The following is a 15,903-nucleotide window of genomic DNA, read 5'->3' on the forward strand; positions in this document are numbered from 1 at the left end:
TTTGAGAGTCCAAATCCATAAAACGACCGCCATTAAAACAGATTTCCCTTATGTTCATGACCAAATGAATTATGCTTTGAAAAAAAAAATATTTGTTGGCAACAGAAAAAAAATAATGAAAGTATGGCATACAACATGTTTATTCATAGAATTAATTGAAAAGGAAGTACTTCATTCATGAGATGTGATTTAAAGTACATTCTGAATGTCATCTCTCTGATGCCAAAAAAAAAAATTGACTTCCAAAGCCTTATGGGAGTAAATTCCACATTGGGTACAGCATGAGCAAATGCACCTGTCAGCATTTGTTTTAGAGCCCTGTTTGTAGGTACATTGAGAATAAATTGATTACTAGATCTTTAGGATCGAGAAAACTAGAATTAGGTCAAAGTAAAAACGAACCTCAGTTATAAGACATCATTTTTATCCAAATTAAACTTTCACACCAAACCAGAATTTAATTTAAGTTTTTCACATTCCATCCACATATAAATTTTGATTTGTCAGTAAAAAAGAAAAAATAATTCCTATAAAGTAATAATAAATGCATGGAAGAATACATAAATAAATATATATATATATTATATATATATATATATATATATATATATATATATATATATATATTATATATATATATATATATATATATATATATATATATATATATATATATATATATATATATAATATATTTATATCAATGACCCATTACCTCAAAATAGTATTGTATAGGAGTGAACCAAATGCCTCCCCTCTCCCTCATTTGGGGTCGTGGATAGCTCATACCGTAGAGTCTCGATCTCCCCAGCCAGGCAGAATTGTCGTACCAGTAAGGCCACGGGTTCGAGCCCCCATCGCCCACCACGAAGATTTTATTCTCTGTTGTCTTTCGGCACTTTCCTACTTACTTCATTTCTTGTTATTATTAACATAAGTGCCCGCTCTACTCACTTTTCTGAATTAAAAATTCACCCCAATATAATATACCAATTTAGAGGCAGTCGGTCACATATGTGACCCTTCTCCTCAAAACGGTATTAAGTTTGGTCGGTTAAGATGTTAAAAATTGAATTTATAGCCAGAAATATCAGACTTGTGTTGAGTTTGATGTTTTATTGAGGAGAATGGATACCATATTTTAGGGTGCTAATCCCAACAATTAAAAATTTTGACCAGTTTAACATTTAATTCAGATTTTAAGCATCTGGTTCGTTCCCGCATAATACCGTTTTGGGACAATGGGTCACATATATCAATATTAGTGTTAACCTATAGGGTGCACAGTTCTATGACTACTGTATGTGATGGATGGGCTCTTCAGCATTGGTTGAACTCTGAGTCGATCCATATCCGGCAGTTCCACCACTCTCCTGTGGTGGAGGATCGTCTGACAGATCCTGGGTCAACACATTGGCAACGAAGGGCTGGGAAAAAAGGAGAAAATGTACTAAGATATTTTTTTAATCACCAAACCATCTGGTAAACGATAATCATAATTAATCAATCATCAATATTTGTTGTTGCTACTTATTTTTAACTTAAAACTTAAAGCTCAAAAATATGGGAAAAAAAAAACAAAAAAAACAATGATGAAGTTTAATATATGATTCAATTTAATCAATAAATATATTTATGTCTTTAACCCATAAACATACTTGTGTCTCTTGATCAATCTTAATATTCCACTTACTCTTGAGGTGGGAAGATATATTATATTATGAAGATCTTAAGAGGGATCTGATCACGATGATGATGATGATGATGATGATGATGATGATGATGATGATGATGATGATGATGATGATGATGACATCATCATCATCATCATCATCATCATCATCATCATCATCATCATCATCATCATCATCATCATCATTCATTATGATTATTATCATTAATATTATTATTATTTTTATTATTATTATTATTATTATTATTATTATTATTATTATTATTATTATTATTATTATTATTATTATTATTATTATTATTATTTTATCATTTTGTTACTCTTATTATACTCTTAATATAAATCAAAATGAAATTTCGAAATTTGCAGAAAATGCCCTTAGCTATCGGGCAAGTTTTGAAAAATTCTACCTCAAATCTAATCATCTTTCAACTTACCTTTGATATTTGTAATTCTTCATTCATGGGGCTCTGCTGTTCTGCATCTTCAAAGTACTGGGGGAAAAAAATTTAACTTTTTTATTAGAGACTGACACCATATATATATGTAAGTTTAAATTTATAAAAATGAAAACCATTAAATAATAGTGCTAACATTTTTTTGTAATAATAGGAGCTGTTAATAAAGCATTTTTTTGGTGGGGGGGGGGGGTTGTTTTTTTCCTCTGAATGTGCAGACCTAGGCATAAGATAATTTTCAAGGTGCACCTAGGCAACAAAATCTTACAATGCCACGGCAAAGGATGTATTTTTTTTTTCTTCTTAATGTGCAAATCTGAGTAAGTGGACTTACGCTATAGGATGTCGGCCTCAAGTATTTGAACCAACCAAAGCTGATGCGTCCAACAGCGATGAGAAGAGTTATGAACAGGGCGACACAGGAGAAGACAAACACTGGCTCAAATCCCTCTGGTAACAAATGAAAAATAAAACCATAACATTTATCAAGGTTATTGATGCAAATAATACAAACTCTTGACACCGAATTTCATTTTTTGTCTACCAAAAAATAAACTATCAAGAGACATTGCATAAATAAAAATTATGCTCACATTTACAATGTGATCCAGACGTATGACTTATCACGAATAAGAATGGTCTAAATAACAATTAATTCTTATCTTAGTCGTAATTAACTATCAATGATTGATGAATTCTATTCTCACCTCAAAGAAATTAATCTAAATAAAATTTTGAGGTATCACTTATTAAAGAAAAAAAAAATAAACAAAATAATTTGAGCTTTAATAAAATGCAATATACAATAAAATGTGCTCAAAAGTTTTAGCCTTTATAGGATCCTTTGGTTTTATCCTTCGCAATATGTGCAGTTTTATATAATTAAATATCAAATACAATATTCCTGGTATTTACCAGATCTCAGCCCAGTGAAGAAGGTGATGTTAAACTGTAGCAAGATGACAGCCCATAGTACGAACGTAACGGCTGAACTGTGGATGTGTTTGTTGATGCGGGATGGTTTGTAGGCAAAGAAGATGTTGTAGCGATCTACAATGTGTTTAAATCCTAAGTAGACAAGGCCTGTCAAGTAAGAAGAAAGAAAAAAAAGAAATTTCTTCGAAATATCAATTTATTTTTATGTAAATAAAAATTAATAATTGCAAATTATATGAGCTATGAGGCGTAAATCAAAACTGTAAATGGCATAGGAGAAATACAGGCCTCCAAACAAATAATAAATTAAAATTTAAAATGTGCTATGACAGTTGAATTTCAACTTGCAAAAGTTTAAATTGCCAAGAATCATTAGAAATTTTGATTATCATTTTAGCTAATTTTATTTACGCTCATATATTTACTTGAAAACAAAAAAAATCAAATTCTAATATTTCTTTTCATTCTTCCAATATAATTTGAAATAAGTCCATCTTCTCTTTAGAAAAAAAAATAAGCAGAATAAAATAAAATTATTAAAGCCTTCTTCGAATAAACATGCTTAAATCTATTGTCAAAACCAACCATTTAATTGTGTCTCCAATTTTGTAAAAATAAAGTAACACCAAGTATGGTCAGTGATTCTATTTGAGAGCAAATTCATCACTAATATATATCATTATATTTAATATTTATTCACACTGGAAACAGAGACAATCATCTATCAACAGACATGATCTTGACTCCTTTCTCTTGTTTCATCAATTTATCTAATTGCTAAAATCTACTTAAAACTGCAAAGTTACCATTTCGTCGTTTTAAGGATTATTTCGTGTTTCATTACACCCATAATAAATTAATACATTTATCACAATCACAAAATCATTAAATAGAGTACCTCAAGGGACTCACAACTCCTAAGTAACAAATACTGTAAATGTTCTATTCCAAAAGGACATCCAACAAAAAAATTTGTTCTTTATGAAATGAAAATCTGTTTCTTTTAGGATTGTCATCTTCATTGTCAACAAATGACCGAGTGGATAAAGCATTGCACTTACAATCAGGAGACGCGAATTTGAGTACTATTGACAGTATAACTTTTTTCCCCTGAGCAAGAAACTTAGCTTCTCTTGCTCAATTTCTGGCACTGCACTATGGCTGAAACATCAGTTATCCCAGTCTTTTCTCAAGCTAGATAGAACCTAAAGAACCCCCCCCCCCTCCCTTTTTTTATATCACAATGAGCAAACTATGAAAAGTATCAAATAAAGGCTTTTTAATCTTACCAAACGGGGTGATTAAAGGACAAGGGATGGAGTAACTAACAATGATTGCCACAATACACAACATCCATGCATACTGGATTCCATACTGAAAGTCCCATAAGGCAGACTGAAAAAAATATATTATACAAATTTAAGTAATCAATATGATTAGTCTATTAGTTTGTTTTTTTCATTTAAAAAGATTTATCATATTTTCCCCAATAGTTTGGCTGATTTTCTTATATTTTCCTCCTAAAAATCATATTTTTAACATGTGCAACAATCCAAATTTCAATTTAAAAAAAAAAAAAAAAGTGGTCCTTCAGAGCCATGAGGCCCATGGAGCCGGAGTTTATCCCGGTTTGAATAGCGTGAAATGGACAATAGCAATTGCTTGCTATCCTGCGGATAGGATGCTAGTCTATCGTAAAGTACTTTCCACCAGATCAAACAGACCCAGCTACCCATTCACTGCTGGGTAGACAGTGGGATCAGAAAAAAAATTTCGACTGCACCCCGGATCGATCTCAGTCCCTTTGCGTGTGAAGCAAGTGCTCTACCAACTGAACATTCGGGACCCCCAATCTTAACATCCGCTGAATTTATGGGGATTCATCGAGCTGGTAGAAATTAGAAAAATCCAGTAATTCCTTTGATAATCATCCGTCTGGGAACTCAAATTCACATCTAGCTGGAGTCGATATTTAATAACCTCTAACTCTTCTACTTTATCATATTCCCCACTTTTTTATTAGAAATCCTGAATCTTTGCAAACAGCATAATAATGTTGTAGTCAACATTCCCATATTATCCTATAATATTGAACCGCAAAGGGTATTAAAATGTGAAATCATACTGGTTAGCAGGTCTAGGATAATGAGAAGATTCAGTTAGAGAGACTGAAGTGATGAAAATATTCCTGCATGAAGCATATTAGTTAAGTCTTCACCGATGATGCCATCTTTCAAAATACACATTTAACATCACTATATAGCATTTTAATTGCTGTTGATAATGAGCAAAGTTTGTGTCGGGCTAGCTTAGCATTAAATCTTTTATATGAATTCAGAGCTGACAATTTTTCCATGTGAATATTAAGAAATAATTACAATTTTTCTCATCATCATCATCATCATCATCATCATCATCGTCATCATCGTCATCTTCATCATCATCAACATCATTTATTCACATAAAGAGCAAGTCATGATGTTTTACATGATCAAATCATAATAAATGAATGTATGCATCAATTTTAACCAAAGAAATTTCCTTTATCAGAAGAAATATTACAATTTTTAAAAAATAAATAAATAAAAATCTTGCATAAATGACATGCTATTATTTTATCAATATAACTCACTTTTCTATGGGCAGCCCGCTCAGCCTGTGACCGAGCCAGTAAGAGTTTTATACAGTAGACAAAGAGTTCTGGGAAACGGAGTAACTCAAGGGCTGTGCCAATAAAGGCAGCCGTGATGATGTAGTTGACAAAGAATGAACCGTTGCCTGGAAGGAAGATGCATCTGGTGGAGGAGGGCAGATTGATAATCAAAGATAATGACAGGTCTTTAAATGAAAAAAACAAACAAACAAACAAACAAACAAAAAACCCATTTGCATTGCATACTTAAAAAAGGAACTTAGAATATAATTCATTCCCAACTTGGAGAGAAATAATACTTAAGGCCTTATCAAAAATCCTACAAATTAGCAATAAATTATGATAATCCCCAACATGAGGCTCTACAGTTCTATGCGTAGGTTGTGATATTTATTATTCAGTCAGCGTCGTAGAGAAGGAAATCAGTGGCAAATTAACAATCTTTAAATTGAAATTAACTTTAATCCAATACAAGTGAAGACCACAAGGGGAAAAGGGCACAGGTCACAAAATCAAATCTTATGAGACATGCCCCTTAAAATATCGTTCATTTTTCAGTATGATATGAAAAATATGAATTAAATAAATATGAATTTATTAAAGAAAGCCAACAACAGGGAAAAAAAAAAAAAAAACAGAGAAAAGGACTTCAAAAATTTTTTTATGTGTTTTCTCAATATAGAGTCAGTGGGACATGTGTCATTTTCAAGTGACTTCAGATATGTCAACACCCGATGAGTTGCTTGTGTTTGTTTAGTTGTTTTTTTTTACTTGATCCTTTATCCTTTTTCCATCCCTCCACCCATCCTCTTTTTTTTAGTATAGTTAATACACTATTGATAACAGCCATTTTTGTTCGCGTCCAAAAAACAATGTCTAGAGTTCTGTGCAGAATATTTTCAAAAATTTTCTTTTTCAATTTATTCAAATAATTCGATAGACTTACTGCCATTGCATTTTCCTGTGAGGGTCCATTACAATCAATTCAAACAGAGCTTTAGCACTGAAATCAAAATTAGTGAAAGTAAAATCATGAGCTATGAATCTTTGTAAATAAAAGGACATGATAAAAAAGAATGAGCAATTATATGTCACAAAGCACTGTGCTCATTGCATTTTGCATCACTTCATTTATTCCCCAGCAGGTAACAAAGAACAGAAATTCTATTTCACATTGTACATTTTGCCTGTATGGCGTCCTTGTGTACCAATCCTATAGTACCAATTTCTGTCTGTAGCCAAGACTCACTTACACATACACACACACACACACACACACACACACACACACACACACACACACACACACCCTTGTTGATTTCACGTATCATTGTAAGTGACAAGTTTCACATACTGTCATATCATTCAAAACCACTAGTAATTTCTCGTTATTTTATCAAATATATACAAAATATGTAACATAAAATAAATATTTCATATATCATTAAAGTAACTAAATGTCATGAAATAAATGATATGCGTCATATGGAATTAAAGAATGTAATACCAGTGTAAGAGTGTTCGTCATTATTATTGTCACCCATCTCATCACACTCAATATTGCTTCAAATTGTCATGAAATATACGCTGCAACAACTTCAAGATCCAAAGACACAACATTTAACGTAAATGTGCCTTTTAATCATCAAAACGAATACCTCCTTTATCCCTGACAGTAACTTTTTGAAATATCAAAATGACATCTAATCCACTTTATTCAAAGCATTTAGACTCCATAACAATGAAAACTCTATTTTATATTTTCCAGTTCTTTCACACACAAAAAAAAAAAAAAAATACAGAAAATGTTTTTTTTTCACTAACCTTGTAAGACCTAAAGAAGGCAGAATGAGAACCATCAGTAGAAGGAAAATGAAGGTTTTCCGCATCACTGCATGGTGCTCTGCTGTCCTGAAATAAATAATTTTAATTGAGTCTATTCAGTCAAATAATATTGCCATGACATGTATTTGCAGAATGCAGATAGTTACTATCTTTTGTTTTTTTGTTTGTTGGTTGTTTTCATCTTGTTTATTTATTTTGTTGTTTTTAATTATTTTTTTTTGCGGGGGTTGGGGGGGGGGGTGAATTTGTCTTTTTTTGTTTTGTTTTTGTTCGTTTTGTTTGTTTTTTGTTTGATTCTTTTTTGTTGATTTTATTATCTTTTTTTTTTTGGTAGTCTTTTGATAGATTATGCTGTATAAGTGCACCAAAACATTGGGTTTTATTTTTATTTTTTTTTGTGCGTGGGGTTTTTTTTTTTTGTAGTCTTTTGAAAGATGATGCTTATACAACTGCATCCAAATATAACTTAAACAGAACATATTCTTCATCAAGAACTGTCGAGTGTAAAAACTCAAAAATCGTTAACAGCACAGTAAACACACATATTTTTCCTCATCATACTTTATCAGTCAAATGTCATCAAAGCAAAATTTGAATGAAGCTCGTGAATTCATGTAGAGTAAGCTCATGATATGTTTGTTTTGTTTGTTTTTAAGGGTTTTACAGCGCTTGCAACACATTAAGGTCATATCAGCACCTGTAAAAAGGAAAAAATGGGATAGTAAAAAGTTCTAGAATTACAATTAAAGCACCTAAGAAAAGGGAAGACAACGGGGAATTGCTTCAAATTGAAAATAGATGTAGATTCCAAGAGCACACTTTCAAAGTACTTAGTTTGAGATCACCTAAAAGTCTCATCCAGACACAAGCACGTGCACTTTACACTCAAATCATATATAATATGTAAACATAATACAGTGCATAACAGAGATGATTTACAAGGAAAAAATATCATCTCCCAAAACTATAACTATACATTTGACTGATTTCCTCTCAGCAAGGGCATCCGGCCGGGGCCAGGACAAAACCAAGTAATCTCATTCCAAGACAAAGACAGAAAGCAAGTTGGAAAACAGATATAGGTGGAACAGAAGACAGTAAGCACTTCCCTGCCCACTATGGGAGGTCGGAAACCCCACCCAGTCATGATATGTCATATGGCAACAAATTCTTCACTACTCACTTGGTCCAGTGTCCTATGAGCTGATCAGACCAATAAACGATGTTGGGGAACAGAGCTGACAAGGTCCACAGCAAAAGGGTTGGTAAGAATTGGACAAGATAAGCGCTCTGTGAATGACAACATAAAAAAACTGCAACCCATCAAATGTTTAACACATCATTCAAGAAAAAGCTTTTAAAATTTTGTGAAATGATGAATACTTGACTTGAAATCCATAGACGAATTTGAATCTTTATAATAATCTGATAACTGTAACATGTCAAACAATGTGTCTCTTTACCAATTTATCAAGCACTGCTAGTCGGTTCTTTTAATTTTAGCTCAGGTTTGGGGTTTTTTTCTATTCCTTCATCTTGTTCTTTTTTTTTTTTTTTTTTTTTGGGGGAGGGGGGGGGGGGTCAACATAAAGCGAATTGATACTGTTGATGTGGATCTTTGAAAAACAAGTAGCTTTCTTGATATCTTAAAAGTGATATGTTGATGTGCATTCTCAAAGGTTTCTAAATTGCTTAATATCAGCAGGCAATTTTCCTATTAACAGAATGTATTCGGAAAGAAAGAGTAAAATTAATTTTCATATATCCTTGAAATTGATTTGCTAGTTTTCTTTTTTTTTTTTTCATTGGTTGAGATTACTTGTATTTCATTTGTGAATCCCTAAAGAATAAACTGCAATCAATCTATAGTGCATTGAATAAAATAAATTCTCCCTCCAGTTGAAAAAAAGCAAACTAAACTGGTATTAATAAAACATATATAAATATACTATAAAATATTATATTTGTATCAATATTAAAGTCTAGTAAAATTCTCACGATTCCTTTCTCGTGCAGCCTTAAGGACAACGATGAGAAGAAAAAAAAGACATACATGCAAGTGTTCCCCAGGCTTCCTCCAGTCAATCTTCAACATGTCCAGGACATGGAGGAACATAATGGGGGTGGTACAGAAGAACAGGACAACAATCAGGGTGGTGTTGAGGCAGATGGCCGTTGTCCACCAACGCCAGTCTGGAATCGACAGGTTTTGCCTGGGGATATCAAAGATATTTACTATATGACTGAAGGAGTTCATGTTCAAGTCATTTTGGATGTCAAAGGTATTTACAATATGACTGAAGGAGTTAATGTTCAAGTTATTTTGGATGTCAAAGGTATTTACTATATGACTGAAGGAGTTAATGTTCAAGTCATTTTGGATGTCAAAGATATTTACTTTATGACCGAAGGAGTTCATGTTCAAGTTATTTTGGATGTCAAAGGTATTTACAATATGACTGAAGGAGTTCATTTCAAGTTATTTTGGATGTCAAAGGTATTTACTATATGACTGAAGGAGTTCATGTTCAAGTCATTTTGGATGTCAAAGGTATTTACAATATGACTGAAAGAGTTAATGTTCAAGTCATTTTGGATGTCAAAGATATTTACTTTATGACCGAAGGAGTTCATGTTCACGTCATTTTGGATGTCAAAGGTATTTACTATATGACTGAAGGAGTTCATGTTCAAGTCATTTTGGATGTCAAAGGTATATGACGGAAGGAGTTCATGTTCAAGTCATTTTGGATGTCAAGGGTATTTACAATATGACTGAAGGAGTTCATGTTCAAGTCATTTTGGATGTCAAAGATATTTACTATATGACCGAAGGAGTTCATGTTCAAGTCATTTTGGATGTCAAAGGTATTTGCAATATGACTGAAGGAGTTCATGTTCAAGTCATTTTGGATGTCAAAGATATTTACTTTATGACCGAAGGAGTTCATGTTCACGTCATTTTGGATGTCAAAGGTATTTACTATATGACTGAAGGAGTTCATGTTCAAGTCATTTTGGATGTCAAAGGTATATGACTGAAGGAGTTCATGTTCAAGTCATTTTGGATGTCAAAGGTATTTACAATATGACTGAAGGAGTTCATGTTCAAGTCATTTTGGATGACAAAGGTATTTACAATATGACTGAAGGAGTTCATGTTCAAGTCATTTTGGATGTCAAAGATATTTACTATATGACCGAAGGAGTTCATGTTCAAGTCATTTTGGATGTCAAAGGTATTTACAATATGACTGAAGGAGTTCATGTTCAAGTCATTTTGGATGTCAAAGGTATTTACTATATGACTGAAGGAGTTCATGTTCAAGTCATTTTGGATTTCAAAGGTATTTACAATGTGACTGAAGGAGTTCATGTTCAAGTCATTTTGGATGTCAAAGATATTTACTATATGACCGAAGGAGTTCATGTTCAAGTCATTTTGGATGTCAAAGGTATTTACAATATGACTGAAGGAGTTCATGTTCAAGTCATTTTGGATGTCAAAGGTATTTACTATATGACTGAAGGAGTTATGTTCAACTCATTTTGGATGTCAAAGGTATTTACTATATGACTGAAGGAGTTCATGTTCAAGTCATTTTGGATGTCAAAGGTATTTACTATATGACTGAAGGAGTTCATGTTCAAGTCATTTTGGATGTCAAAGGTATTTACAATATGACTGAAGGAGTTCATGTTCAAGTCATTTTGGATGTCAAAGGTATTTACTATGTGACTGAAGGAGTTCATGTTCAAGTCATTTTGGCAGGTTTGCCCACACGAGATTTGCACATTGTGTAATGTTCCATAAAATTAAAAGCTTTCGGTAATTTGGTCAGAAATGTGTAAAATTTATAAAACTGCAAATCTAAAAGTGTGGCACAAAATAGAGAATGAAATATTGAAATAAGTGTCGATTTCTTGAAATTTTTAGATTCTGCTAAATTTAGTTACATAAAGAATGTCCCAAAATTGTTTGCGACAGACCTCAATTTTCATCAGTTTCCTGGAGTCTGACCTTAAGAAAGTTGCAAAGACATGGAAATTATGTGTTCAGAAAGCATTATTCAGTTATACAAAGAGTGGAGAAACCATGAATCACCTAGTCAAGTCTAGTGGAGATGTGTAACCCAGAATTCATGTTTACAAGTTTGCTTGATCAAGTTAACAAAACACAATACGCCATTATGACTTGTAAAGGATGTTCAGAAAAGGTTAATTTCAAAGTTGATAAAACTTTGTTTTAGATCATAACTTGAAATTTATGCTGATTATTCATATATGCTAGTAGTCATTCAAATTGTAGTCATATAAATTTCATTCAAAGTTCATCTTTTCAATCAACTCCAACCAATAAATCGATTTGAAAATAGCACTAGTTTTACCAATTTTATCAACAAGAAAGTCAATACATATGTTTATGTCTCATTCAATAGAACCACAATGGTATATCAACAACACATTTAATAGTACTGACCAATAAATGTTTTCAGGTGAGGGGGCAAAGTGCATGATCCAGTCTTGTACATGCAACTCCTGGTACAAACTAGACATTTGAGGGTTGTGGGTGCCCTTGCAGCTCGCACGGAAGTCTGCTCGAATCCTGAAGAAATATTCATTGATTATTATTTATTTAGGAAAATATTGCAATTTTTAGTTCAGAGCATTGAAAAAAAAACTAATAAAATAAAATTGTAAAAATAAAGAGAAGAAAATTATTGATCATGCCTTGAATCAAAACAAAACTATTGTCAAAAAGGTGGAAAATGAAAGGAGTGAGTATGTAGTAATCTTATAATTGCTGTGCCATATCTTCAGCTAAACACATCGTTTTCTTCCTAAGTTGATAACATGTAGCCAGAGGATGCCATATCTTGAGCTAAATACACTGTTTTCTTTCTAAGATAACATGTAGCCAGAGGATGCCATATCTTGAGCTAAATACACTGTTTTCTTTCTAAGATGATGCTAAACACTGATAAACTCACACAAGCAAAATAAACAAATGATTTTCAAAAAATCATTGTTTATATTTCATCACACTCGGAACTGAACTACCTTTTTGCATTTCTCCAACCACGCCACATTAATTGAATTTTGGAAGTATAATTGGTCGGTAAAGAATGGTTCACATTGACTGCAATAAGACTTGATCAGATCTCTTTATAAATTGCTTGTTCAGCAGACTATGATAAATCTCTGAAACTGAAGTATTTGACCATAGCGCCTTGTCAGACGTGCCTTCTTTTTCTTTTCATTTGCAGTTTTCGTACAGAAAATAATACTTGTCATTACTTACTTACTTATACGAACCAGAGACCACCTGAGCTCTAACACTTCAGTCTTATGCCATGACGTAGAAGCAAGACGTCTTTTGTAGTTGTAATACTTGTCATTGAATCTACCTTAAGTGCCATATTTTCATTTTCTAAATGGATTTATTGAATTTGAATGGCTTATTTCTCTCTGCAGGTGGTGCCAAAAATTCGTAATTCCACTTTATTATCTGTATCAATAAGTAAATTAAAATCTTTTGGCGATCGCTCTTTTCAATATTATGGCCCTAAACTCAGGAATACCCTACCGCAACCCTTCAAATCTGCTTTAAGAACCCACTTATAAAAATTCATTTTACACCATGCCGACTGTAATGTTTGTATGCTATTATTTAAGCAATGTGTATTTTGTTTCAATATTTCATTTTGACTACCTGTGTTCGTAACGTAATTCATAATATATTTGTAAAGCGCTTTGAGATGTTTGGTTCAATGAAAGCGGTCAACAAATGTCATTTATCATTATTTATATTATTATTATTATTATTATTATCATTATTATTATTATTATTATTATTATACAAACTGCTTGTAGTAGTAGGCAGGTCTGGTTTGTTATCTATTCAATATATAGACCTCTTTGCATCATGGATATACTCACTTCTGAGCCTGTGCATCAGAACCCAGAGTGATGAAGGCAATACCGAGTGGACTTTGGTAAGCGTTGAGCTTTTCTTCCTCACAAGCCCTCTTCAGCTCTGCTTCCTCTGCTTGGTAAAAGTTGATGGCATCCACCTGATAAAAAAAAAAATATCAGTAATATACATAATTGAGTCAGTCATGAGGGAGGAGAAAAGGAAATTCTGTCATTTGTCATTATTTCCAAACTACTAGTACCACTACTATTATGTTATTTTTAATCAAAGTGTGACATTTGACAGTTCTGCCATACTCTGGAAAAACAAATATTAAAAGATTTGGCCAGAAAACGTGTTCTTCAAATATCGATCGATTTAACTGACTCTCCTCTTGACAAAAGCTCTCAAACCCGAGACTTCGATATATGAAGGATGAGTGTTCTGGCCAAATTTTTAAATATGTGTTTTTCCAGAGCACGGCAGAGTTAGACCAATACTTCAATTCAACAAATAGATGTTTGAAGAAAATTATATTGTTTTCACATTTAAAAACAGACGATTGATCCCATTCCCTAGGTCATCAATCTGCCTGGAATATGAGTGATGGAAAACAAAGCAAACAAACAAACAAAAAAATCTAATAATTTGAGAATTGTGCGGCTATGTGGTCTAGTGGTATGACACTCGTTTTCGGATCGGAAGGTCCTGGGTTCGAGCCTCGTGCTCGGCGCATAGTTGAGTCCTCGGAAAAGGCTCGTTACTCACATTCTCTCACCTGGACGATAACAGCGTTGTCTTTGTCCGAAAAATTGTAATATCGCCTAACAGGAATCATCTCCCGTCCTACATGTTAAATGTTGCTGTTGACCAGGGACCCCTAGTAAAGCGCTTTGAGCACATTTAGTGGATATTGCGCTATATAAAGCTCAATTTAAATAATATTTTGTGTTGTATAAGTAGAGCATATGCTCAATTACACAAAATTCACCCTTAGTTATTCTGACACCGGTAATATTGATTGTTGAGAGATGCCAAGGTTATTACTATCTTTCAGATTTCATTCCAAGTTATAAAAGATACAAAACTGACTGTTCCAATTACAAAGACTGTATTCTTTAACTTGGTATTTTCTGCCTTTGAAGTTAGACTTTTTAAAAATTATGTAGCTTAAATTTCTCATAACAAATAATCCTCAAAAAAAAAAAATGCTTATATTGGAAAACTATTGTAACAAAATTTATTTGGTGGTTAAAATATTAACAGCAAATTATTTTATCATATTCATCAGGAACTATTCTTTTGTAAACAATGTAGCCAATCATCTATTATTCAGTGGAAAACTTATGTAAACAATGTACCTTAATTTGATATTTAGGTAATAACTTCTGAGAAGGATACAATAATTTTTAAAAATAATACACATTGTCTCACTTGTTGACAACAGCAGCAAATCTGTCCACAGGTGACAGGTCGCAACTGTATCCGTTGTCCTGTTTTCCTTAGCTGCATCTCACAGTACACCTTTGCCTCTGCAGCCGATTGTCTTTTATGTGTATTAAGAACAAACAAAAACAAACAAAATAAAAACATTGAGAAAGATGAATTCTAAAGTATTCATATGACTCTCAATTAGCAAACTTATAATTTTGTCACGTTTAACCTCCTTTCTGGAGAGAAGGCAGTTTCAGGGACATAGGAAGACGCTGCTGGAGTGAGGGTAGAATAAGTGTGAGATTAATTGATAGTTATTCGGGGCAGTGTTATAAGATGACAAATAAAGACTCTCACAAACTGGGGATAAATAAGTTCTTTTGGCCGCAAATGGTACAGTGAATCTTTCTTCTCTTTTTTTTTTTTTTTCTTAACTTTTTTTAGAGTGGGCAATTAGGAAAATTTGATTTTTTTTTTAAACGGGCTATTTAGAGTTGTATTTTAAATAGAAAAAAAAATTCCGTTTCACCAAATTAGTAGGCATTTAGGCAAAATGGACACTAAGCTGGCAGGCATTTAGGCAATCACCACCATATCTCCTTTTCTTATCAGATTACCATCTTATAATTTTAATATAATATACTATGGATTGAATCCTTAAATGACACTAACAAATGACCTATGTCTGGCCATTGAATTGTCGTCTGCCTACCTGTGGTTGTCCAACATGACTAAGTCTGAGATATTGTATGCAAACTGGATGTCCGTGATGTTCACCTCTGGGTATGCTTCCCTGAGGAAAAAAAAATAAATGAATAAATTTTTAACTCAACACTGAAAAGTAATCAACAAAAATGATTATAACAGCTTCAAAAAAGAACAAAATATCAAACACAGAACATTTTGGGCTCAAAACATTTCTTCAGCCAACGACAAAAAAACGTTGAAATCATATTTTACATTACTAAAA

The 15,903-nt window shown here is 32.6% G+C and overlaps 1 protein-coding gene across 3 annotated transcripts in view; it reads right to left on the reverse strand.

The window, feature by feature from the left end:
* Nucleotides 1-711: 711 nt before the first annotated feature.
* Nucleotides 712-15,903, reverse strand: part of LOC144962593 (mechanosensitive cation channel TMEM63B-like) — a 64,327-nt gene continuing 49,135 nt past the window's right edge. For all 3 annotated transcript variants that reach the window (XM_078895679.1, XM_078895678.1, XM_078895677.1), the window contains 14 exons: nucleotides 15,646-15,726; nucleotides 14,934-15,045; nucleotides 13,526-13,659; nucleotides 12,066-12,191; nucleotides 9,639-9,798; nucleotides 8,769-8,875; nucleotides 7,565-7,651; nucleotides 6,687-6,743; nucleotides 5,720-5,882; nucleotides 4,377-4,482; nucleotides 3,067-3,234; nucleotides 2,486-2,601; nucleotides 2,131-2,187; nucleotides 712-1,427 (listed from right to left, as the gene is read on the reverse strand). In XM_078895679.1, coding sequence (XP_078751805.1) covers nucleotides 1,296-1,427; nucleotides 2,131-2,187; nucleotides 2,486-2,601; nucleotides 3,067-3,234; nucleotides 4,377-4,482; nucleotides 5,720-5,882; nucleotides 6,687-6,743; nucleotides 7,565-7,651; nucleotides 8,769-8,875; nucleotides 9,639-9,798; nucleotides 12,066-12,191; nucleotides 13,526-13,659; nucleotides 14,934-15,045; nucleotides 15,646-15,726 — 1,606 coding nt within the window. In that variant the 3' untranslated portion in view covers nucleotides 712-1,295. The remainder of the gene's footprint in view (nucleotides 1,428-2,130; nucleotides 2,188-2,485; nucleotides 2,602-3,066; nucleotides 3,235-4,376; nucleotides 4,483-5,719; nucleotides 5,883-6,686; nucleotides 6,744-7,564; nucleotides 7,652-8,768; nucleotides 8,876-9,638; nucleotides 9,799-12,065; nucleotides 12,192-13,525; nucleotides 13,660-14,933; nucleotides 15,046-15,645; nucleotides 15,727-15,903) is intronic.

This window comes from Berghia stephanieae, chromosome 1, assembly GCF_034508935.2.
Source record: "Berghia stephanieae isolate SIO BIC M18660-M18661 chromosome 1, UCSD_Bste_1.3, whole genome shotgun sequence".
In the NCBI taxonomy this organism is placed as follows: Eukaryota; Metazoa; Mollusca; class Gastropoda; order Nudibranchia; family Aeolidiidae; genus Berghia; species Berghia stephanieae.